General features: G+C 40.4%; 1 protein-coding gene across 1 annotated transcript in view; it reads left to right on the top strand.

Annotated features, from left to right (window-relative positions):
• Cep152 (centrosomal protein 152kDa) overlaps window positions 1-26,020 on the top strand; it is a 78,847-nt gene that overhangs the window by 16,608 nt on the left and 36,219 nt on the right. Inside the window, exons 8-20 of the mRNA XM_013009965.1 lie at window positions 140-280; window positions 1,688-1,827; window positions 5,142-5,342; window positions 7,241-7,388; window positions 8,800-8,891; window positions 9,931-10,094; window positions 14,301-14,502; window positions 17,472-17,600; window positions 18,508-18,617; window positions 19,391-19,519; window positions 19,648-19,783; window positions 23,374-23,559; window positions 24,860-25,141. Coding sequence (XP_012865419.1) covers window positions 140-280; window positions 1,688-1,827; window positions 5,142-5,342; window positions 7,241-7,388; window positions 8,800-8,891; window positions 9,931-10,094; window positions 14,301-14,502; window positions 17,472-17,600; window positions 18,508-18,617; window positions 19,391-19,519; window positions 19,648-19,783; window positions 23,374-23,559; window positions 24,860-25,141 — 2,060 coding nt within the window. The remainder of the gene's footprint in view (window positions 1-139; window positions 281-1,687; window positions 1,828-5,141; window positions 5,343-7,240; window positions 7,389-8,799; window positions 8,892-9,930; window positions 10,095-14,300; window positions 14,503-17,471; window positions 17,601-18,507; window positions 18,618-19,390; window positions 19,520-19,647; window positions 19,784-23,373; window positions 23,560-24,859; window positions 25,142-26,020) is intronic.

Here is a 26,020-nt window from a genome sequence, read left to right on the forward strand (position 1 = left end):
ATTACAATCTGTGGAAGTGATTTCATAATACTGTGCATTGTGTTCATAATTTGAAAAAAAAAACACCCTTAATGACTGTATACTTATACTTTGGTATGTGTGTTTTTCTCTAACAAATCACCTTTAAATTCCAAAGCAGGTTCTCCAGAAAATGTGCAGATTATTCAGCTTCAGGTTCTGAACAAAGCCAAAGAGAGACAGCTTGACAACTTGGTGGAAAAACTAAATGAGAGTGAGCGCCAGATTCGATACCTGAACCATCAGCTGCTGATGACCCAAGGTAGGGTCCCGTGGCTGTGGGCTCTGCTTTACACTCATCTACCCGGTGGCTGGACAGCCTTTCCCACTAAACTCACTTCATTGTGTTACTTGTCTATCTTTTCTGTTTCTAGTAAGCTCATTGGACTGGGTCGGAGTGAGTGAGAGAAAACCTCATTACTTCTGGGTCCTTGGCCTTGGATTATTTCCTTTGAGAACATACTATTCTGCAATTCTTTCTTTTTTTCCCCCCATCTTCTTCTTGTTCTGTATTTTACTGCTCCACCTCTTTTGGGCTGTTAGACTCAATGAGCATTATTTAACTTTCTTGAGGGCATTCTGCCTTAAAAAAGATGTTTATCCCTTATGTCATTACCTTGGACGACGTATTCTAATTCCCAGAGTGATTTGTTTAGTTTGCAGTGCAACATTTTCCAAGCCTACAAATCCGCATAAACATTTTAAGCCAAGGAAATTGTGAGAGGCTCTGAGTTGCCATAGAAAAGGTTGCCCTATCTGGTGTGATCACTTGGAGGAAGTTCAGCTTCTAATCCTAACCAGCCTGCTTCTTGAAGGCTACAGGACTCTGGTTCATGTTGAACTTTCATCTGTAGAAGAATCTTGTGACCAGCTCATTTCACATTTAATTGAGAGTGAAAGGCTCGTTTTCTGTAATACTCATGAAATTCTTTTTTTATTTTGCTTGTGGGGCTTGAACTTGGGGGCCTGGGCTCTGTCCTTGAGCTCTTTGCTCAAGGTTAGCACTCCACCAATTTGAGCCATAGTGCCAATTCCAGTTGTCTGGTGATTAATTGCAGATAAGAGTCTCACAGACTTTCCTGCCTGGACTGACTTTGAACTGTGATCCTCACATCTCAGACTCCTGAGTAGCTAAGAATATATGTGTGAGGCACCAGCTCCTGGCAAAAAATTCATTTTGAGAGAAGCTGTTATAGCAAAAATGTGGGAAGAATTTAAGACTAGGTTAAAAAGGTCATTGCCTGTATGGATACAGGGCAATTGGTTCTGAGATACTTTTTCTTTTATTGACAAACTGGCCTCAGCTTCCTGCCTCCTGGGATTCTGTGTGCACCACCATGCCTAGATCCTCAGAGCTCTATTTTTAGTTAACAACGATGTATTATATCTGTGTAGCCTCTCAGGTAAACAAATGCTGAAATTATTAAGATTTCTGGCCCCAGAAAGGGATGCAATAAAAAGAAATTAAAGGCAGTGATTCTGTTGCAATGTTTTTGGAGTCTTGAAAGTAATTTTTATTTTTATAAATCATTCCTTTTCTGAATTACCTAACATTCTTTTGCTCGACTTATTCAGCAATGCTTCTTTTCTATGGTAAAGATCTCTTAGGAATTGTCACAGTTAGGCCCTCTTTACAGTGACATTTTCCCAAACCTTTTCCATGCCCTAGATGAAAAGGATGGTTTGACCCTCAGCCTTCGAGAGTCACAGAAACTCTTCCAGAACGGAAAAGAGAGGGAGATCCAGCTTGAGGCACAAGTGAAATCACTGGAGACCCAAATACAAGCATTGAAAGGCAACGAAGAAAAGGTGAGCCATTTATCTTTATGGTCAAAACTTGTTGCATGACATTTACTTAAGCACCCTCATGATGAGGAAGGATTAAATTTAGAAGACCTTATGTAGCTTCCTCCACAGCCTGCTTCTCTTCCTCTTCTCTTGGAGGGTGGTGCTGACATCTGCAGGTGTCTGGGGAAAGACCTTGGCTACTCTGCTCTCCTCAGCTAGCCAGCTCTAAGTTCTGGTGATGTCTATACGTCCGTCGTTGTTGGTAGTGGTGGTTGTGGGGCTTGAACTCAGGGCCTGGGTGCTTTCCCTCAGCTCTTTTGCTCAAGGTTACCGATCTCCTATTTTGAGTCACAGCTACACTTCTGGTTTTCTGGTAGTTAATTGGAGATAAGATTTCATGGACTTTCCTGCCCAAGGCTGGCTTTGAACCATGATCCTCAGATCTCAGCCTCCTGAGTAGTTAGGATTATAGGTATTGAGCCACCAGCGCCCAGCATGTCTCTAATTTTTTTCTTCTAATTGTAGAAGTCTCTCAACTACACTTTGATCTTACTTTTCTCACAAATTCTCTTGGAGCCAACTGAGTAATCTTTCTAGAATACAGTTCTGATTTTGTCATTCCTTGCCTAACGCCTTTCAGTGACCCACTTTCCCTGTGGGACAAAATACCATGTAAAGATGACTGTGTGGTCTTTGACTATATAGTTGTGTATCTGTCATCATTTCCCTGGAACGCACCGACTGTTGGTTCAATAAGCCCCATCACAGTTGTTGGCTTTTTTTTTTTTTTTTTTGCTTCTTGAGTTTTTCCTTAAGTCAAGCGATCCATCTGTATTATAGCAGTCCAGGAACAACTCAAAGATTTCCGTGGGCTGCCCTTATCTTCATAACTTATCTAGCCTGGTGCTTGGTACTTAGTTGGTGATCAGTGTGTGTTGAATGAATGTTTCTTATGTATTTCTGTATCTGCCCTGTTACAACTAGTGCTTTACCTTGTGTTTTAGGATTGGAAAGGGGGACCTTACTACTCTTCAAAAGTCTTGCACCTTTTTCATCCGTATATTCCAAGTGTATAGTTTCCTATTGTTGCCCTAAGAGATTACCATAATTTTTTTTTGGAAGATGGAGGGGCTGGGAAGGTGGCTCAGTGGTAGAGCGCTTGCCTTGCATGCATGAGGCCCTGAGTTCGATTCCTCAGCACCACATAAGCAAAAGGAAAAAAGCCGGAAGTGGTGCTGTGGCTCAAGTGGTAGAGCACTAGCCTTGAGCTGAAGAGCTGAGGGACAGCGCCCAGACCCAGAGTTCAGGCCCCACAAAATAATAATTTTGGAAGATGGAGATCAGGAGGATCAAATTTGAGGCAAGACCTCATCTCAACCACCAAACTAGGCATGGTGGCATGTGTCTGTGACCCCCACCTACTTAGGCAGCATAGATAGGAATTTGAGGTCAATATCGGGCAAAACTGGGAAATTCGTCCAAAAAATGTCAAACGGCAAGTTTATCTTATAGTTCTGGAGGTTAGTGGTCTGATAAGGATCTCACTGGGCTAGGGTCAAGGAGATAGCAAGACCACGTTACTTTCTGGAGCAGAATCCATTGTCTAATCTTTTCCAGCTTACATTTTTAATTAAAAATTCTAAACGTGATATACAGAGGAGTTACAGTTACATACATAAGATAATGATTACATCTCTTGTCGAACATTGTTACCCTCTCCCTCATTTTTCCCTCATCTGCCCTTGTGGCCACCTAGTATTTCTGATTATTACCAGAGAATGCAGCACATTTTTATTTTAAGGTTATCTGATTAATACCTTTAATTCCATCTTCAGCATTAATTTTCTCTTGCTCATACTCATAAACCAGGTGGATTAGGAAACCCTTTGGGGGCTTTTGTTTTTCCTGCAGTACCAGCTGTGTTTTCAATACTTTGTTTTTAGCAGGGCGGGTAGCACTTACCTGCGGTCCCAGCCACTCAGAGACAGTAGGAGGATCACTTGAACTCAGGAATTTGAAGTCATCTTCGGCAACATGATGAGATCTTGTCTAAAAAGACAGAAACTGCTAGGCTTTAGTGGCTCACTCCTGTAATCCTAGCTACTCAGGAGCTGAGATCTGAGGATGATCATAGTTCAAAGCCGGCCTGAGCTGCAAAGTCTATGAAAATCATATTTCCAATTAACCAGTAAAAAGCTGGAAGTGGAGCTGTGAGCTTTGACCAAAAAAGCTCAGGGATAGCTCCCAGGCCCTCAGTTTAAGCTCCAGGACCAGCACAAAAACAAAAGAAAAACCCAAACCAAAGACAAACACAAACAGAACAACAAAAAAGTTTGCATTTAATATATGACCACTGGCAAGTGTTACCAGGTTTTCAAGGTGCAGTTGTCATTTTTCTGTGACCTAACAATTGAATTGCAACACACTTTGCTCACAGAGCATTGCACACAACACTGTCAACCTTACTCCGAGCAGCAGATTCCTTGCCTGACACCCACATTGCTGTTATGCTGCGTAAAATCCTCTTTCATACTCCTCTGGTAACTATGGAATCTTTTTGTTGTTGTTGGTGGTGGTGGTGGGGCTTGAACTCTGGGCTTGGGTGCAATTCCTCAGCGCTTCAGCTCAAGGCTAGTGCTCTACCACTTGAGCCACAGCGCCACTTCCAGTTTTCTGAGTGGTTTATTAGAGATAAGAGTCTCATGGATTTTCTTGCCCCAGCTGGCTTTGAACCGTGATCCTCAGGTCTCAGCTTCCTGAGTAGCTAGGATTACAGATGCCCAGCTAGTAATCTATATTTTCAACAAGTATCATATCCAGCAAACCAGGGCCTTTGTATGGGCAGCAGCTAGGGCGGTTTTAAGGAACAAAGGCCATGATGGGGAGAAACCCCTTTGTGTCTGTGTGTGTGTGTGTAGATGTGTATATTTGTCAGTGTGTGCCAGTACTAGGGCGGTTTTAAGGAACAAAGGCCATGATGGGGAGAAACCCCTTTGTGTGTGTGTGTATGTGTATATTTGTCAGTGTGTGCCAGTACTGGGACTTGAACTCAGGCTTCTCATTCTCTCTCAGCTTTTTCACTCACCACTTAGGTTCTACCACTTGAGCCTCAGCTCTTCATTCAGCTTTTTGTTAGCTTATTGGATTTGTTCATCTGGGCCACCTTTGAAGCTCCATTCTCAGATCTCCTCTTGAGTAGCTAGGATTACAGGCATGAGCTACCAGCACCTGGCTTGCTTCTTTACTCTCATTAGAGCCTGGTTGAGTTTTAAAGTCCATGGGGAGCGCAGAGTTAAAATACTGTTAACATGGATGCCCTTTGTGTATTGGACTAGATGATCAAGAAGTCCAGAACAACTGAAATGGCTCTGGAAAGCTTAAAGCAGCAATTGGTGGATCTTCATCACTCTGAAACACTTCAGCGAGCCAGAGAGCAGCACGAGAGCATTGTTACAGGGCTCACAAAGAAGTACGAGGAGCAAGTGGTGTCTTTACAGAAGAACTTGGATGCTACAGTTACTGCACTTAAGGAACAGGTTGGGCTGATTTCCCACAAGCCACTGTTAGCAACTAGTAAACCTGATTATTTTTTGTCACTGATACTTTGTGACTCCTCAAACAGAAATCTGGATGTTTTTACAAGGTGTTTAGATTGTGAAACTTAAAAGCCAATTAAAAAAATCTGTAAATAGATCTTGAGTAGTAGATATAGTTTGTTTTTTGGTCAGGCATGGGGCATGAACTTAGGCCCTGGGCGCTGTTCCTAAGCTTTTTGCTCTCAAGGCTGGCGCTTTACCACTTTGAGCCACAGCTCCACTTCCAGTTTTCTGGCGGTTAATTGGAGATAAATTTCACAGACTTTGTTGCCTGAACTGGAGCTGGCTTTGAACTGTGATCCTAAGATCTCAGCTTCCTGAGTAGCTAGGATTACAGGTTGAACCACCAGTGCTCAGGTAATAGTATACTTTTGAAACTCTACTTGGTTAATACTTGCTTAGTTCCTGTGTTACTAGTTGCTCATGTTGTCTGAGAATGAAGCATCCTGGAAGGATGGAGTATACTGCAGGCTGGCCAGAATCTGGGCCGTTGTTCTGGGAGCTCTCCTTGCATCTCCTGGCCTTTGGTATTTTGCCTAAGGAAATGGTACTTAGGAAAACAATTTTGAGAATACAGGTTGAATATTCCTAATCTAAAAACCAGAACTCCAATATATTCCATTAGGCTGACGAGACACCTCAACTGGAAGATTTTGACCTCATTTTGATGGTCTCTGTCATGCAGGGCCACTAAAATACTGTATGAAGTTGCCTTCCGGTCATATATAATGTATGTATGAGACAAAATTTATTTCATGTTTAGACTTGGGTCCTATCCCCAAGATAATCTCATTATGTATTTGCACAAAATCAAAGAGTTTAGATTAGGGATACTCGATCTATAAAGCAGGAAAGAAAGTCTAAATTCCTTTTAATCTGAAATTTGAGCATATTTCAGTCGTGTGTGTGTGTGTGAGTGTGTGAGCATATGTGTGCATGGCATGTGCACAGACATGCTAGTACTGCAGGGGCCTTTTTTTTTTTAAGCTGAGTATGGCACAGTTTATTGGGCTCTGCATAGGCTTGCAGAGTTGGATGAGAGTAGGTGCACTCTCCACTGATCGCTTCTTCTACCTGGCCTCCAGACTCTCATGGCTCATTATTCCCAAACATCTGTCCATCTTTGTGGGGTTTTGTTTGGTTTGTAGTGCTGGGGATTGAACTGAATTGAATCGTATGATAGATACACACGCTACCGTTGAGTTATATCTCTGGCCCCACATTCCACACACACACTGGCACAAACAAGCGATTACTGTTTTGTCATCTGTCAAGTGTTTATTGAAGCACTTGCTGTGTTTAAAACATTGCAGACTCCTTTGAGGAGACAGAAAAGAGGAATAAGATGTGTCTAACGTAGAATGAGAATAGAAGAAATAGATTCAATTTAAATGAATTTCAGAGGAAGGACAGGACATTTTTGGCTACTCTTAAGTCCTGAACAGAATGAGCTTTTGACTTCTCAGACTAGAATAAGTTTCCATGAGGTGACCTCTATCCTTGCTGGATTGGGATAAAAACTCCATGATTCAAATGGATTTGCTTACATCTGTGTCCCTACCTACATTGATACTGACAGCATGAAAGGCAAATAAGGCAAACATTCCCTTTGGAGGAATAAATCTAATTTTAGAATAACAGCATTTCGTGAATGTGGACTAGAAGGGGACTTTGGAAGTCATCTCCTTCATTCTTTATTAGCAATATTGCAAAAGAAAGAGACTGAGAAGTTGAGCCTCACCCAAGATCATATGTGTGTTTTTCTGCCTTTGTGCATTTGCCCTATCAAAATTTAGTGTGTGTTAGAGCTGGTCACAACATGACTTCTTTCTGTGTAGGAAGATATTTGCACTCATTTGAAAGATCAGGTAAAACAACTGGAAAGGAATCAAGAAGCAGTCAGATTGGAGAAGACGGAGATCATTACCAGGTTGACGAGAAGCCTAGAGGAGAGTCAGACCCAGTGTGCCAGCTTGTTGCAGTCAGGTGGGTATCTTTGTGGGCTTATATCTCTTCAAAGAGCTAGGGAGAGAGTTATTGGGCTGATGAGGCTAGCGTAGACCTCAATCATTAAGCTGGGCTTGACACTGTGTACCTCTACTCTCAGCTAACCAGGAGCATTGGTAGGATTGTGATCTCTGAGGCTGGTGAAGAGTCAGGAGATCCCATCTGAAAAATAACATAAAGCAAAAAGGGATAGGTGGTGGAATATCTGCTTAGTAAGCACAAGGCCGTAAATTTAAATCTCACTTAAAAAAAACCAAACAAAACTACTATGATATGCAGAGAGAACATACAGGGACAGAGAAAACCAAACTGACCATTTATGCTGCTTTTTAATTTTTTTGGTGCTGGTCCTAGGGCTTGAACTTGAGGCCTCGATGTTGTCCCTTTTGTGGTCAAGTCTAGCACTTTACCACTTGAACCACAGCTCTACTTTCAGCTTTTTGGTAGTTAATGGAGATAAAGAGTCTCATGGGCTTTCCTACCGGGGCTGGTTTTGAACAGAGATCCTCAAATCTCAGCCTTCTGAATACTAGGATTATAGATATGAGCCACTGGCACCTGGCTCTGGTTTTTTGTTGAAACATTGTTATATACATATATAGCTCATTTTTATTAGGTATTTTGGAAAATGCAAGAAAAATGTAACGTAGCAAATAAAAATCACCATCCATTATACTGCTTAGAAGTAGGTATTGTTAATGTCTGCATGAACAATTTTCTTCAACTAACGTGTGCATAGACAGTGCTCTGCCTTGTATTCAGCGTATTTCTGAAATGTACTAAATGAAAGGCATATGTAAAACTGAAAAATAAATGTTGTAAGTTCTGTTCCTCTGACTAGCCCAACTCATAACAAGGTCACAGGAGCCCAAGGACACACAGGGCAGGGCACCATACTAAATATGTTATTTTTATTTTTGGCAGTGTGGTAGCTTAAACTCAGGCCCTCGGGCTTGCTAGTCAGGTGATCTAGCAACTGAGCCACACCCTTTTTTGCAGTGGTTATTTTTACCGTAGTGTCTGGCCTGGGCTGTGAGCCGCCTATTTGTACCTCTCTGCATTGCTGTCATCCTGTGACAGGTGCATACCACTGAGCCAAGCCATTGTGCTTACCTTGCTTTATATGAACTCTCAGGAACTTTTATGCAGGGTTGACACTGAACTGATTTCTGCTTCTCAAGTAGCAAATATTACAGGCTTGAGTCACCATGCCTGCCTTCGTGCCAGATCTTGGACATAGATTTGATAGATTTACCTTTATGCCCCTAAACAGACTGGTAATAAAACAGAACCCCACCTTCTGTCGCCTCAGTGGACTTCCGTTGTATGGATTGTGGGTACTTTGTCCCCTTATATTTACTGTATTCTACATTTTTTCTCTCCTCTGCAGGCTCCGTACAAGAGGTGGCCCAGCTTCAGTTCCAGCTGCAGCAAGCACTAAAGGCACATACTATGAGCGAAAACATGAACAAGGCTTTGCAAGTGAGTGTAGCACTTACAAGAGGCCATGGGACCAAACTAGGCAGTAGTGACACCACCTTTTTCAATCTCTGATTCCTCTATGTCCTAGAGGTAGCAGAATCATCCTCAAACCAGCTGTTGGGTATTGAAGCCAATGGCAGAGCCAGGGCTCTGCTCTTCTCTTGCCAGTCTGCCCACCACCTCCTTCAGTCAGACATCTGGAGAGGTGTATGCCAGACAGAGGTTATTCTTAGGTGTAGGGAATTTTAATTTAGCTCTCTCTCCCGTCCTGCCCCCATTTCCCAGGTTATTTACATTTTCCACTGAAATGAGAGAGGAGACCCTGCAGAAGAAAGAATTCAAGGATTACCTCTGAGGAATTTTGCTTGTTCATCCTGGCAGGCTAAAAGATAGCATGTTCTTGGCAAACCGAATAGTTTGTCTTCTATTGTAGTATTTGTAGTAGGCCAAAAAGTGGCTTTTGCCTCTCATCTTGAGGGACAATATTAACAGAAGACGAAATATAAAGGATAGAGGTATGAGAAACTGCCTCCATTTCCTCCATCCCTCCATATCCTTCCCATCCATCCAATCAGTCAATCATTCTCCTCCCATGCATCCATTCTGTTTGTTTGGAAACCTAATTAGGTTGGCTTTTGTGAGTTTTTTTTTTTTTGCTGGTCATGGGTCTAGAACTGGGTCTGGGCATCATCCCTCAGCTCTTCAGCTCAAGGCTAGCATTCTACCACTTGAGCCACAGCACCGCTTCTGGTTTTCTGGTAGTTAATGGAGGTAAAAGTCTCATGGACTTTCCTGCCTGGGTTGGCTTTGAACCAGATCTCAGAACTCAGATCTCAGCCTCCTGAGAGCTAGGATTACAGGCATGAGCCACCGGCACCCCACCTTTTATGAGGTTATTGAGAATGCATGGTCATAATAGTGGATTTGAAATTTTTCTACTTTCTAGTGATCATTAAGATAAAATTTTGAAACATTAGAATGATTGGTTTCTTCAGCTAGGAAAAGGAAGAAAATTATTTTCAATAATTTTGTATTCTAGGAGGAACTAACAGAACTGAGAAATGAGATTTCACTTTATGAATCTGCTGCAAAGCTGGGAATACTTCCAGGTGACTCAGAGGGAGAATTAAATGTAGAACTCATGGAATCATATGTGGATCTGGGTATTAAGAACGTCAGCTGGAAAAAATCCAAAGTTAACAGGTATTGAATGAATAGTTTAGTGTAGAGTCTATGCTAATAGTGTGACCGTGGTAAAAAGGTGTTCCCATGTAGGAACAATGACCTGATCAGGTTTTTTTTTTTAATGTGGAGAGCATGCTCTTTAGGCATTTATTTCTGTATGAGTGATACTAGGGATTGAACTGAAAGATTCCTGCCTGCGAACACTACCACTAAAACTATACTTCTTCCTGTCCTTTTGCTTTTTTGTCTGTATATTTACTTCTTTGTTTTTATGTTTATTTTTCAGATAAAGTCTCAAGCTAACTTTACCCAGGTTGGCCCTTAACTATGATCCTCTTGTTTCTGCCTCCGAGTATCTAGGTTTAGAGGCATTTCTAAATTGTTTTTTTGGTGTGTATGTAGGACTTGAACTTAGGGCCTTTTGCTCTCTTTTGGGTCTTTTAGTTACAGTTAACATTATACTGCTTGAGGCACACTTCTAGTTCTAGCATTTTTTTGGCTGGTTACTTCGAGGCTGGAATCATGAAGACTTTGCTGCTTGGACTTGCTTTTAACAAACCTCAATGCTTAGATCTCAGTCTCCCGAGTAGCTAGGATTATAGTCATGGGCCATTAGTGCCTGGTAAGGCATTACCAATTCTTACAGTATTGATACTGTATTTTGCCCAATATAGAAATATCAGTTTCAGAAAGGCAAAAGGTGGGAAGTGGCACTGTGGCTCAAGTGGTAGAGCGCTCAGGGACAGTGGTAGAGCTCAGGGACAGCACCCAGGCACTGAGTTTAAGCTCTACACCCAACCAAAAAAAAAAAAACAAACCCAAAAAACAAAGGCAAAAGGTGGATTCTTGTATTGAAATTGCACAAAGTAAATTTAAAAACTGAGATGATCTGTTCTAGCAATTAGGATACATACATATTATCTTTTAATATTTATCCCTATGTGTTGAAAGCACAATACCTAGGACTGGGGTGGGTTGGATGGGGGGAAATGACGCAAGTGGCAGGCATAAAGTCCCAAGTTTAAACTCCAGGAACAAAAATCAATCTCAAAACAAAAAAGAAAAACATCTGAAAACATGCATCCATCATTCAACACATACTTGGTAAAAAGTTTTGTATTCTCAGTCTTGTGACATATTTTGGCTCCAGTATTAGGTAAAGCTGAGAAAACTAGAGCTCAGAGAGGTGAAACACTTTGCTCAAGAAGACCACAGCAACAGGATAACACCTGAACCCCAACCCCTTCCACCTCTCTCCCAAACTAGACCCGTTTATATGACAGGCATATCTTTTGGCCTTAAACTTTATTCTTTGTGCCCTTTGAGGTAGTCATTTAACTTTTTTAGTTTGTGCCATGATTGGCCTTGGAATTGAGTATATATACATAGCCATTCACACACACACACACATACACTCAGCTTATTAAATATTTCATCACGATCTACTTTCCTTCCCTCTTCTTATCTCCTCCTCCTCTTTTTTTTTTTTTTTTGCTGGTCCTGTGGTTTGAACTCAGGGCCTGGGCGCTGCCCCTGAGCTTCTTTGTGCTCAAGTTAGCGCTACTTCAGGCATTTTCTAAGATAAGAGTCTCATGGACTTTTCTGCCTGGGTTGGCTTTGAATCACAATCTTCAGAACTCCTGAGTAGCTAGGATTAACAGGTGTGAGCCACCAGTACCTGTCCTCTACTACTTTTTTAATCCTCTTTTTTTCTTTTCAGATATATCTTACTTTGTAGCCCAGTCTGGCCAGTCAGACTCATGATCCACCTGCTCCAGTCTCCTGAGTGCTGAGATTACAAGTGTGCATTACCATAACTAGCTACTTTTTACTTTCTTGTTACTCAGCATTCATAACGATAGTTCTTAGGTCATTCTGAAGTATGAACAAACTGGAGATAGCACATCTGTATAATTATAGTAAAAGAAATGACTGGCCTGTTCAACTGAGAAAGTAGAGAAAAACAAATCAGAGTGATTAGTTGTTGGGGTTCAGCAATAAGACATCCAGGAAAAAGACAATTTTAAGGAAAGCAACACATAGCTTATAGTTATTCCACCCACCAGTGGTTTAATAGATGATAATTCAGCATTGAGAAAATGAAAAATATTTATTCTCAGATCAAATTTAAAGGAGATGGGAAAGAAAAAGATTGATGCCTTTACTCTGATAGACTGATCGTAAGAAAAAAAGGGAGCTAATGATTCCCGTGTTGAGCATTTTAGTTCTTTGTTAACTTGAGCTGACCCAAATACCCAGTGCAGCTTTTATCACCCGCCTACCCTGTCCCTTAAACTACCACCTAGTAAAATTTAAGGGTTTAGCCTCAACGTTCTATTTTACATTCATGGAATTTGAGTAGCTAAATCTGTATGCAGCTTGCAGACAGTTTCCTCTCTCCCTTATTATAGTTGGCTGCCAAACTCAAATAATAAACATTTAACAAGTGGAATGCCTTTTCCCTTTGGTCTTCTCAGCAGGCTTCATAAGGGACCACAGTTTATTTGGATTTAGGGGATCCAACTTCCACAGGGCCCCATGAGCGCGCCTTAACGCAGGGCTGGTCATCAGCCCTGCTCTCCCCCCACCGCTCCACACTCCTTTTTGAGAAAAGAAGACAAAGTTATTTAACAAGCACTTTCTCTGCCATCTAACTTGGCTACACCTCTAGGAGGACAGGGTGTGCTAGTTCTGCAGTCAGCATTCAAGCAGAAATCAGGAAGTAAGCACTAGTTCACCACATCTGACAGTGTATGAGGATACATTGTATTGTATTTTATTTCTTATGCAATGATATCTGAAATTATATCTGCTTTTGGAGGAAGAGAGTGGTTTGAGTTTTTATGTATGCATGCATGTACAGATATGTCTATATCTTTATATATATTTGTGTATACACAGGTATACTTAGATGATATACATTATGTATATCATCTATAATATGATATTTTTTTAAAAAAAATCTACCAAAGCCAGGCACCAGTGGCTCATACCTGCTATCCTAGCTACTCAGGAGGCTAAGATCTGAGGATTGTGGTTCAAAGCTAGCCTGGACAATAAACTACTAAAAAAAGCAGAAATAGCACTGTGGCTCAAGTGGTAGAACACTGGCCTTGAGCAAAAGAAGTTCAAAGACAATACCTAGTCCCAGAGTTCAAGCCCCAGGTTGGGCAAAAACAAAAACAAAAAACAAAACCCCAGACAAACCCAATATTTTTGTTAATTCTCTCTTTTCATAAATGTGCAATAGAATCACCTAAAATTAAAGAAGAGTAAATAAACATTTTTTTAGTGGCATATGTGTATAATACTAGCTACTTTGGAGGCAGACAATTAAATCAAACTTGAAGCCAGCCTGGGCAAAGTTAGTGAGACTGAATTCCCCAAACAAAACATAAAAGGGCTAGGGGGTGCTATGGTATAAGTGATATATGGGCATGGGTCTCTAGGTTTTTTTTCTTTTTCTTTTGGTTATAGGGTTTGAACTTGGGGCCTGGGCACTATCCCTGAGCTCTTTTGCTCAAGGCTAGCGCTCAACTACTTTTAAGCCATAGTACCACTTCCAGTATTCTGGTGGTTAATTGGAGATAAGAGTCTCATGGAACTTCCCTGCCTGGGTTGGCTTTGAACTGGAATTCTTAGATCTCAGCCTCTTGAGTAGCTAGGATTACAGGCCTGAGCTACCAGTGCCCATGAGCCTCTAGGTTTAATTGTCAGTTTAGTTGCTAGTAGAGATAGAAAGGGAGGCAGAGAGAGTCAGAAAGGGAAAGAGAAGGGAGGGAGAGATGGGATGGTATGGGCTGGGGATAGATAACACCAATGGTTGGTTAGTATGACTGGTGTATAGTATTCTTTTTTCCTCCCTTAATATTTGTGGGGCAAGTAGCACTGTGGCTCAAGTGGTAGAGCATTCGCCTTGAGCTGAAAGCTCAGGGACATCGCCCAGGCCCAGAGTTCAAGCCCCACAACCGACAAAACAAAAACAAAAACAGATATTTGTGGGGCAGTAGCTTAGTGGTTGAACACTTGGCCTAGCAAGTGTGAGGCCCTGGGTTTAATCCATAGCACCACAAAATAAAGTAAAATGAATAAATAAGCTTAATAAAATTGTTTTGCCATACTAGTATATAGGTAGAAAAACATGGTCACCACGGTGGTCAGAGCTTCAAAGGAAGAACCATGTGTGAGCCGTTCCTTGATTTAACCCCACAATTTCTCCCTCAGCCCTGTACATCCAGAGGTCCCAGAGGAGCTTTCAAAAGATGACATCATCCTGAGATTGAAGGCCGAAGTGCAGCAACTATTGGGGAGTAACTCAGTGAAGCGCCATCTAGTGTCTCAGCTACAGAATGACCTCAAGGATTGTCGGAAGATGATCGAAGAGCTACAACAAGTGAAGGAGGAGGATAAAAGCACCAGGCTAGAGGTTTGTACCTTCTGGAGAGTTAAAGCAGTCATTGCAAAGAGATGCCAGGAAAGAAACTTCTGCACTTTGAACATTCAACTTCAGCCTTTGGCTTTCAGAGGTTCATTTGACCCTTTTAGAAGTAGTGAAGCTGAAAGGAAGAACTGTCCCTGCTTGCCCTTGGATGTTGAACTTCTTCATCCTGAATGACAGAATCTAGGCAAGGAAGTGGGAAACAAAATTTCAGCCATGGGGATAAATCTATGGAAGCATAGAGCAACTAAGCAGTTGGGATTAGGGAGTAAATATGCAACTACAAGCTTACCCTGTCTGAACTCTTAATAAAGGCCAAAAAGATGTAGATGTCTCAATGTTTATTTTTATAAAGAATGCTCATTAGTGAGGTGTATCAGTGGCTCATGCCTGTAATCCAGGCTACTCAGAGGATGAGTTCGGAGGATCACAGTTTGAAGCCAGCCCAGACAGAAAAGTCCATGAGATTCTCATCTTCAATTAACTACCTAGGACAGTGCCCAGGCGGAGTTCAAGGCCTAGTAATGGCACAAAAAAAATTAATATTGAAAAGATGATATCAAATGTCTCTGTTATAGGAAAATCTGTTCAGAGAAAGACCAAATCTGTTTAAATTGCCTCAGGTAGCATTTTTTTTTTCTGTCCATTGTGGGGCTTGAACTCAGGGTCTGGGCATTGTCTCTAAGCTTTTATGCTCAAGGCTAATGCTCTTCTACTTTGAACCATAATTCTACTACCGGTTTTTGGATGGTTAGAGATCAAAGTCTCACAGACTTTCCGGTAGCATGTATGTATGTATGTATTGTCTCAGTGGTGGGGTTTGAACTCTGGGCCTGGGTGCTGTCCCTCAGCTCAAGGCTAGCACTCTATCACTTGAGCCACAGCGCCACTTCCGGCTTTTTTTTTCTGCTTATGTGGTGCTGAGGAATCGAACCTAGGGCCTCAAGCATGCAAGGCAAGCGCTCTGCCACTGAGCCACCTTCCCAGCCCCCGCTCAAGTATTTTGAAGGATGCATTCTGAGAAATAAGGCAGCCAGGATAAAAATCTTTACCATATAGACTGCTTTGCATTTATTAATATAAACAATAATAATATTGATATATCTTTTACATACTTTTGTGTATAGAGCAATTTAAAATTCAGAGTTTTAAGGTTTCCTTTCTTGTCATAGGACTTCATAATAGTGGTTAATTTAAAAGCTGAAATTTTGCCCAGGAACATCATTTATAGTTGTAAAATTGTTTCTGAATAAAGCCAGAATATGCAGCTCTGGTTTTACTCTCACAATGAAAACTGAGAGATTGCAATGATGGGAAGTAGAGCAGATATTATGATGCCACTCACTACAGTTGACAACTGGCCTATTAAAGGAAACTGTGGTAAAGGTCTTAGAAAAACTAGATTGTTGTCATATCCACACTAATTTTTTAATGAATATAATAAATGAGCTGGATGCTGGTGGCTCACACCTGTAATCCTAGCTACTCAGAAGGCTGAGATCTGAGGATTAAAGTTCAAAGCCAGCCTGGGCAAGAAAGTCGTGAGGCTCTTATCTCCAATAAACCATTCAGAAAACCAGAAGTGGTGCTGTGGCTCAAGTGGTAGAGCACTCACCTTGAGCTAAAGAGCTGAGGGACAGCACCCAGGCCCAGAGTTCAAGTCCCATGACCTACCAAAAAAACCCCAAACAACAAAAAAACCCAAAAGCGTGCGTACGTGCGTGCGTGCATGCGCGCGCGTGTGTGTGTGTGTGTGTGTGTGTGTGTGTGTGTGTGTGTGTGATCCCTATTAAAGATCTTTGCCTTATATCTCAAGTTTGAGGTTAAAGTTATACACGGATTTCAGACACCTCTATAGGCAATGTTCAGTAGCCAGCTCAGAACGTTTCATCTACAATCCTTTTAAAAAGGCATACAGTTTTTGTATTAAATTATTATTATTTGTTGTTATTGTTGTTATTGAGGGTTGTGTGCTCAGTATGCCACCTTTAGGAAATTTTGTTGAGATACTCAAGTGATCTTTCCCTTTGCAAAGATCTTAAAGGTGCTGTGCTGAGAAGTCCAAGTACCCAGTGCCTGTGTGCTTGTTGCATGGTGATCTGTCATAACTCAGTATATAAAATCTGGTCGTAAATAGAGGCTTTCAGTATCAATAGATGCTATTTTTAGTATCAGTAATTAAAACTCCCCAATCTGTAAGAAACATAAGGGAGTGTCATAAATTTTAGAAAGTGGAGGCTGTTTAAAAAATAAAGTTGTTACAATGAGTAAGATCTTAAGAATCTCATTAGTTTCCTTCTCCAGATCTCAAAAAAGGCTGAGGATAGAAAGGGAAGACGGCTACTTTGCTGTGAGTTGGTCTGAGCCGAAGCCTGGGTGGTCTTCCCCTGTGTGGACAAGAGATAGTAATACCTACCCTCACCCAAGGTGGAGGGAACACTGGTATAGGTTATTTGCCAAACATTATAGAAGCTCTAGAACCAGGTAAACATATACACCAGCAACAAATCAGGTAAAGTATGAGCATTAGAAATTTTGTGACCCCTAGAAGGAGCTTTTGACAATAGATATGAACATTCTGATGGACGAGGGGAAGTGTGGGAAGTTATTTAAGCAGATGAGTCTAAAATGGACAGAGCAGGAAAGAGGATCCCACTCTGGAGGGAAAGAAGAATGCAAGTGAAAGTAACTGTTAGAAGCCCTTTCCAGACACATCTTGGACTATGACTGGCTGGCTTGAAAAGGCCTAGAAGAAAATTGGAGACATTTGTAGAGGGTCTGTAAACCAGTTGTTTATGTTTGCATCCATGTTCATTGTGTTTGCTAGTTGGTTTGAGTAATCTGTTATATTTTAGGAAGATGAATCAAAGGTATGTGGGAATTACTTGTGCTAAGTTATAACTTTTGTAAGTATGAAATTATTTCAAAGGAATTTTTGTGTTCTTTTTAATATTTAGCCTAAAACAGATACCTCAGAAAAACCAGCTAATCATTTAGGACTTGATGCTTCCTCTTCTGATGTGATTGCTAAAGATGACATTTTGCAACTTAGAAATGAAGTTCAGGCTTTACAACAACAAAACCAGGTAATTAAAAATGTCCTGTAGCTCGGTATTGGTGGCTCACACCCATAATCCTAACTGCTCAGGAGGTTGCCATCAGAGCATTGAGTTTTGAAGCCAGCCCGGGCAGGAATGAGAGTCTTACCTCCAATTAACTACTATACACACACACAAAAGCCAGACATGGAGCTGTGGCTGAAGTGGTAGAGCAAAAAAGCTCAAAGCTCAGGGATAGTGTCTAAGCCCTCCAGGACTGTTGAGAGAGAGACAGAGACAGACAGACACACACACAGAATTTTCATGACTTAATTACAAAGGTTAAAAATAGACATTTTTAAGATAGGATAAGAATTTTAAGATATAAGAGTAGACAACTCTGAAGCCCCACGACCAACAAAAAAAAAAAAAAAAAGAGTAGACAACTCTGTGTATATTTCCCTTTACTTGGAGATTTGGGTACAGTTTCATTGGATGGTTTGTGTAATTTCTATTTCCATGGCTAATAGAGATATCCTTTTGTCTGTAGCCATCACTTGGCCAAAAAGGAAAACTTTGCTTATTTAGATGGTTACAAAAGATTGCTAACTTCTAAGATTTACATTTTTGCTCCTGTGATTAAATGTTTCAAAATATTTCAAAATAAATAAGAAAATATTAACTCCTATCAGAAAGCTATTTAATCAAAGAAGAGTAAATATTTCAAAATAAATAAGAAAATATTAACTCCTATCAGAAAGCTATTTAATCAAAGAAGTATATGTATGTTGTTAGCAAGGTATGAGATTTTCTGGTTTTGTATTATGATGACAATGAGATTGTCTCAATGTTAGCAAAAATCAAGCCCAGAAAGATATTAAGATGATGGAAGTTAGACTAGTCTATAAAAATGATTTTTAATTTCCTCTAAATACTTTGAAATTTTTGTGTCTAGGAACTTAAAGAAGCTGAAGAAAAACTGAAAACTACAAATCAAGCCTTATGTAATCAAATGAGACAAATGGTACAGGACTTTGATCGTGATAAGCAAGAAGTTATAGATAGGTAAGGTCTACTGTAGATGCCTGATGCTTGTCTCCTTGGGCCTTTTCTTCTCTCAAGTTTACTCCTCAGCCCCATAAAAAGATTTTAAGAAAGTGCTAGGTAAACTCCTCATTGGACCTTGGATTGTCAGAGATGTCTGGCTTCTCAGATTAGAATTTTTCTGTAGGAACACTATTGTGAAGTGGATTGAGTTCTGTGGCACTTTCAGAATTGTAGTTCAAATGCTTAGTGTTTGATTTGGTTTCGTTCTGGCTTTTCTTATGCTTTCTTTCTTAAAAAAAAAAAAAGACTAATCTGGGAAATTTTATAAAGAAGAAATTTGTGGGAGGAAACATGTCTTCCAAATACCAAATCATAAGCTTTGAGACAGGCTTTTGGAACATAACTTACTTGTGAGTTGGATACTTCTAGTATTTGCGTTTAATACATATGACGTGGAATTTTGGAGCCACACCCTTGATTGTTTTGATTAATTGCTTAGAAGTTCTCAATAGAAACAATTCTGTCTGAAATTCTGGGATATTCTCTCATCCAAGGATCTGGTTTTTTTCCTCTGGAAACATGAAGAAAGAAAAATTTGAAGATTTCTCATAAATAATCATTGGTTGTAAATGAATTATTATTGTTTTGGATTAGAGGAAAGCAATCTGTTATTAATTTGCAGTAGAGAGTAGGAAGGAAGCAAAGTGGGAAGGAAAGAAGCAAAGCAATTTGTTTTAGTCTGTTTCTAGTAATGCCCAGCATTGCTTTAAGACTCTGCTTTCTGTTGCCAGGTGTGAGAGGACATACCAGCAGCACCACGAAGCTATGAAAGCCCAAATACGGGACAGCCTGTTAGCAAAGCATGCTTTGGAGAAGCAGCAGCTTTTAGAGGTGTATGAGGGGACTCACTTGCAACTCAGGTGAGACTCAAAAGGGTTGGCTCCCCTTTAACTGTAAAGATGACTTTCTCCTGGCCCTTAGTCTGGAGGAAAATCATTATACAGCCCTTGTCTTGTGGTCATTTACTTGTTGGCTTTATTTGTCAAAGGTCTGACCTAGATAAAATGAATAAGGAGATGGCCACTGTACAGGAATGTTACCTGGAAGTGTGCAGAGAGAAGGATAATCTAGAATCTACTCTCAGGGAGACCATTCAAAAGGAACAGCAGGCTCAGGAGCAGAAGGTATGGTACCAATACAGGGTTAAGGCTTTTCTGTATCACTTCCCTTCTCCAGGCCTTGGTACTGGTCATTTAATTACTTGGCGTGGGGAAGTTCACAGGGAAGGTATTCATGGAAGTCTCTCTGCTTTTTGCTATATAGTACCACTATAGCTCACACAGTTCTGTAAATATTATAATAAGTATTAAAACCTTTATGGAAGATAGAGAATAGTGGCTTATTCCTGTACCCATTTACAAGAGAGATAGAGATTGGGAGGATCTGGAGTTTGAGTGCAGCCTAAGCAACAAGTTTTTGAGACCTCCATCTCTACCAAATAAGCTGGATATGAAGGTGTGTGCTTATCACCCTTGAGAGGAGAGAGAGGCTGGAAGTGGCAGAATCAGTGCTGGGCTGGCTAGTGCTGAGAAAAAATACAAGACTCCACCTAAAAAGAAAATGAGTAAATAGCTTAAAGCAAAAAGGGAATGGCACTGCAGGCTGAGATCTGAGGATAGCGTTAGAAGCCAACCTGGGCAGGAAAGCTTGTGAGACTCTTATTTCCAATTAACCACCAAAAAAGCTGGAAGTGGACCTGTGGCTCACTCAAGTGGTAAAGTGCTAGTCATGATCGAAAAAGCTCAGGGATGGAGTGCAGTTCCTGAGTTCCAACCCCAGGACTGGCACACAAAAAAGACTAGGGCTCAAGTGGTTGAATATTTGCCTAGTAAGTGCCTAAGACCCCCAGTTCAAACCTCAGTACCACAAACAAGAAATTAACCAAACCAAAAAGCCTTTATAGAAAATGACATACATAGAGACGAAAATGGTATTTTCTTATAGATTTATTCTGGAAGATAAGAGTGGATCGACTCAGTCTAAAACCCATGGATCTGCATTTGTTGTTGTTGCTTTTTGTCAGTCATGGGGCTTGAACACAGGGCCTGGTACTTGTCTCTGAGCTCTTGCTCAAAGCTAGTACTCCCACTTTGAGCCCCAGCTCTATTCACTTCTGGTTTTCTGGTGGTTAATTAGAGATGAGTCTCACAGACTTTCTTGCCTGGACTGGTTTTGAATCGTGATCTTCAGATCGCAGCCTCCTGAGTAGCTAGGATTACAGGTCTGAGCCACCAGCTCCCAGCTTACATCTTTTTTTTTTTTTTTAAGTGCATTTGTCAGCTGCTCGTGAAACCCTACTTAGTTCTGTGAGCGTTACACAGAGATTTTGAAAAAAAAAAAAAGTCACCAGAATATTCTTCCAGAAATCTTTTCCTTGGATGCATTTCTCTCTGATAACTAATTGTTATTTTAATTTGCATGTGGTCTCATGATGGGTAGGAGGCTCTGGAGGAGAGGGTGTTAGTGTTGGCTTCTTTTAGGGAAAGAACTCAGGTTTGAACTTGGGGCCTGGGGCACTTATTAGGCAAATATTCAACCGCTTGAGCCCTACCCGTTTTTTTGTATGCCAGTCCTGGGGTTTGAACTTAGGGACTGTACTCCATCCCTGAGCTTTTTCCTCTCACAGCGAGCACTTTGCCACTTGAGCCACAGCTTTTTTTGGCGGTTAATTCTAACTCTGGATATTCCAAGCTGCCCTTGGTGAGCATCCAGGACAAAAATCACCAGGGGACAAGAGCCAGCCTCTTCCTTCCCTGTGTGGGTGGGAGTACTTCCCAAGGTGGCCTTCTGATGATGGCTAGGACCATTCTGCAGACCACAATTTGAAAGCCACCTGCCTCAGGCTTCAAGTGTTAAATCTTGAAGGCTTGAGTAAATGTTCCATACAGAGGTTTTTCAGTAAGTTATATTAAGGCATGGGTATTGCCACCACAGACTTAAAGAGAAAAGCAAAAGGCAGTTGAGACATTCAGCTTGTTTAATGTTATGATTATTTTTGAGAAGTGGATATGGTGAGAGAACATATGCCAGGTATCCTCCGTACCATCTGTGGATGAAAAAGAACTTGTGAAATAGCCTATTTTTGTTCATGTTGGTAGTATAAATGTTAAAAGCATCTTAAAGATCCTAGCAATTGAGCACTTAGCCGTCAGTAACACTTTAAATAAAATAGGGAGATCTTCAGTATGACTGTTTTAAAAAGAATGGATAAACTGGCAAGAACATGAGAGTAGAACTCTCAAAGAGGTCATTCTTTTCAGAACTATGTTTTTAGGGTATCTTTAAAAGAATAAATTTGACTATAAAATTGATCTCATAATAAGTTATGACTCATAGCTGTTGCATACTTTGGCTTACAAACATTTGTGCATAACTATAAGAAGGAAAATTATAACTATTTGGCTCCCTCCCCCTCAAAAAACAAACAACTTTAGAGGTTAATTTTTTTCCTTTGAAAGCTTAAAATTATCATGGGAAACAATTTACTTTTACCCTTCATTGGGTTTGTAGCTGTAAATTTTGAATACATGTGTAGATTCATCAGGATTCAGATCAATTTTATCATCCTAAGGATTCTCCTCATGCGAAGGGCCAGAGTATCTAGAACATAAGAAGCTGAATTAATTCTATCCTTCTCTGGGAATTGTTTGCGTTTTTGCTTTGGTTCATTTTATTATAGAGCTTGGTAAGTTCTTTGGAATCTTGATAAACCAGTCAGAAGTGAAACACCTTTTTAGTTAGACTTTAATATTTTCTTATGCTCCAGAGTTAGACAAAGATATACCAGTTTGTTAGAAAATGTCTGTCTCTCACAGTAACCTCCACCCCCAGCATAATATGAAGCCCAAAAGTAAACTCAGGAACTTTTGGGTCACTTCTTGCAGAACATAGGATGTTTCTTTGTGGACAAGCGTTGATTAGGGATGTAGACTGCATACAGAATTACTATGACAAATAGCACCAAGAATCTGAGCTTATTTTCATGTATCACATGTGCTGAAACAAGTTATTGAGTCAGGGCTGTTGGGCTCAAGTTTTTGTTTTTCTATTACTTGGGTTTTGAACTCAGGGTCTCACTCTCAATTAGTGTACTTGCTCATACTTGGTTGTACTTATCACTTGAGCAATGCCTCCAGCCCAGCTTTTTGCTGGTTACTTTGGAGATGGAGTCTCTGACTCCTCAGTAGCTGGGATTATAGATAGGCTACCAGTACCCATCACTAATTCTTGACATACACAGAACCCTTTATATTCTACAGTAATCAGTGAAGGCATATGGATTTGTAGATGAGGCACATTCTCATTCATAATACTATTCATATATTTCATGTTAAATCTTATTTGTTCAATTGCAATACAAGCTAAGTAGATCTTCTCCCCTACCCCTGGTACCAGGGTTTAAGTCTTAATACTTGCTGGGCTTGCTTGCTTGGCTGGCATGCTATCACTTGAGCCACACATCTACCCTGGCTTTTTGCCGGTTATTTTGGAGATGGAGTCTCATGAACTTTTTTGCCCTGGATGGCTTAAAAATCACAATCCCTCAGATCTCAGCATCCTGAGTTGCTAGGATTACAGTGTGAGCCTCTGGCATCCAGCTTCTCGCCCCTCCCCCTTTCCTAAACAATACACAAGCTTAGATGTATTATTATTATTGTCTTAGAGGCTGTTAGTATTATTGTATAGTAGTACTTACTTGAATTTTATTTTTAAGAGGCAATTATTGGAGGAAAAAGAAGAACAAGTAAGCAAATTGCAGTTGGAACTTGAAGAAAAGTACAAAGAAACTCTTGTGCTGGAAAAAAACAAGTGGATAAAAGAGCAAGAAACTGGCATCAAGCAGCAGATTGACAGTGAAATGATGTTAGCCAAAGCACAGTGGGATAAAGAACGGAAAGAGGTGTGGGTTAAAATATCTTTCTTATCACCACATTAAAAAAAAGAACCATATTAACTGTGCAAGACAGTTCTTCCTAAGCAGACATAAAATGTTTAATTGGCAACTACCTACCCAGTCATTTGTGGTGTCTTTCAGAATTAGGTTATTAGCAACTTACAATGAACCTTCTTTTGACTCTTCATCCACATTCAGGATATAAGAGGGTTCTTTTTTTGGGTGGGAGGGGGGTGGCGTGAATACTGCTTTGGTTCAAAATGAAGCCATTATCAAGTAGGCCAAGCTTAGTGCCAGTGGCTCATACCTGTAACCCTAGCTTCTCAGGAGGCTAACACTGGAGGATCGTGGCTCAGGAAAGTCCAGAGACTCGTATTTCTAGTCAACCCCCCAAAAGCCAAAACTGGAGTTTCAAGTGGTAGAGCAGTAGAAGGAAGGGACAAATATCCAGGCCAAGTTCAAGTTCAAGCCTCCACACATACACAAAAATCGTTCATGTAATAGAGCAGGCTCTGAGGCATAAGCTTACTTTTTTACCTAAGGAGTAAATGAGATTAGGAAATAATAATTCTTTCTTAGAAAGTTAAATATCAAATTATGATTTAAAAACCTGATTGGGAAATGAAAAAGATAAGCTCTCTTATTTAAACTAGATTTTCTATTGTTGTGAGTTTCATTAATCTGGTAGCTGTGGAGGTGGTTTGAGAACCATGAATACTCAAGGGGTGTTGAACAGAAACAAAAGCAAGTTTGCCTAGAAGCAGTCTTACCAAAGACTGGAAGCCTACACTCTTGAAAGTAAGAAAACCCCAAAGATATTCTTCCAGTAATACTCCTCCTTGAATGAACTCTGCCCCGTAAATAAGAGTCCATTGTATTCAAGTCAGTAAAAGTATTTTTTTAGATCATTCCATTCTAGGATCATTAATGAGGTGACTCAGTGCCTGCTTTGTGGAAAGTGTGATACTGACAGCAAAACACAACTACCAAAAGGTTTTGGTGGTTTTTGCTTTAACCATGCCATTTTCATGGTGGCATTATTAGCTCTTCTAGTTGGCTGTGCATTCACCAGAGACCTTATACAACACCATCAAATCTTCCCTGTGATTTTTTTGTTCCATAGTTAAGGTCAAACAGAGACTTTCAGGTTGTGCTTGGGAATATGTTTTCATTGACTGCATTTCTAAATCTTATTACTACAATGTCTAGTTTTCAAACACAGCTGTGGTTGCTTTTTGGCTAGCAAGTCTAGATTTTACTTTTCTCAAGTGTTTTTCTTCTCAGACGATTTTTCTTCTGAAAACAGATCAAACAAAACCTCATTCAACAGCTGGAAAAGGAGTGGCAGTCTAAGGTGGACCAAACTCTAAAGACACTGAGGAAGAAGACTTCAGACTGTAGCATCCAGACCGACCAGGCCGCAACCCCTGATACCCTTTCCAAGGCTGAGATGGCAGTCTTGCTAGAGAAGCAGAAACAGAAGATCCAGCAAGACTTAGAACAACAGAAGGAAATAGCTATCAACGGGGCTTTGAAGAAACTAGAAAGTGAACTAGAGCTTAAATACTATGAAAATATTACCAAACAGGTGATGAGAATGATTTTTCATACTAAAAATAATTGGGACTGTCCAGGAAACTTTTCAAATGCTACCCTGGAACTTTTGTTTATACTTAAAAAAAATTTTTTTTTCTTTAATAGCCTTTCTAGAAACCTGCCATGTTCCTAAAGTTTTTTTCTTTCATGAAACTGCCACCCTGGTAGCATTTCTGTATATTCTTTAGTTGTAAGTGTTGTTCCTCTGAGATCAGAGTTAAAGATGGTCGTTTTATATCTGAATGAAGAAGAGTTTAGCTAAGAAGCTTTGACATCCCATGTCTTGTCATGTTACAGACAGATACATAAACCTGTGTGAATAACCATTAAATACAATGGTGTTGAGATGCACAGTATAGAATCTGCAGGTGCACAAGTGAACTTGTAGTTCCTACCACTTGCCAGAAAGCGGTGCCATTGCCTTCCCTTTAGAGTGCTCCCCTAATCAGCTTACAACTCGGGTAGGTGACTTGACTTCGAAGAAATGTCATACTAAGAAAAGCATATAGCTTGCCTTTCTAAATAGAATAAAGTGACTTGTCTGCTACATCTTAACTGTTAGTGATCCTTCAGTGGTTTTTAGTCCCAGGACTCCTTTATGTTTTGAGGAATGGAAAAGCTTTGTTGTGTAGATTATATCTATTCTCTGGTGAAAAATGAATCTGTGGTTTTGTGAGTTTGTTTTGAAACCAAGAATATCCAAGCATACATTCTGTCGACTGTTAGAGCACAACTACATTGTTAATATAGCAGATAGTTTCTGGAGAATTGTGCTGTTCACACATGTAGTTGGTGTCTTATTTGACGATAATCTGTCGTAACAACCACATTGGCAAGGTTTCTATTATATATGTTATTTTAGATGTGTTAT

Source organism: Dipodomys ordii, unplaced genomic scaffold (assembly GCF_000151885.1).
Source record: "Dipodomys ordii isolate 6190 unplaced genomic scaffold, Dord_2.0 Scaffold11, whole genome shotgun sequence".
Lineage (NCBI taxonomy): Eukaryota > Metazoa > Chordata > Mammalia > Rodentia > Heteromyidae > Dipodomys > Dipodomys ordii.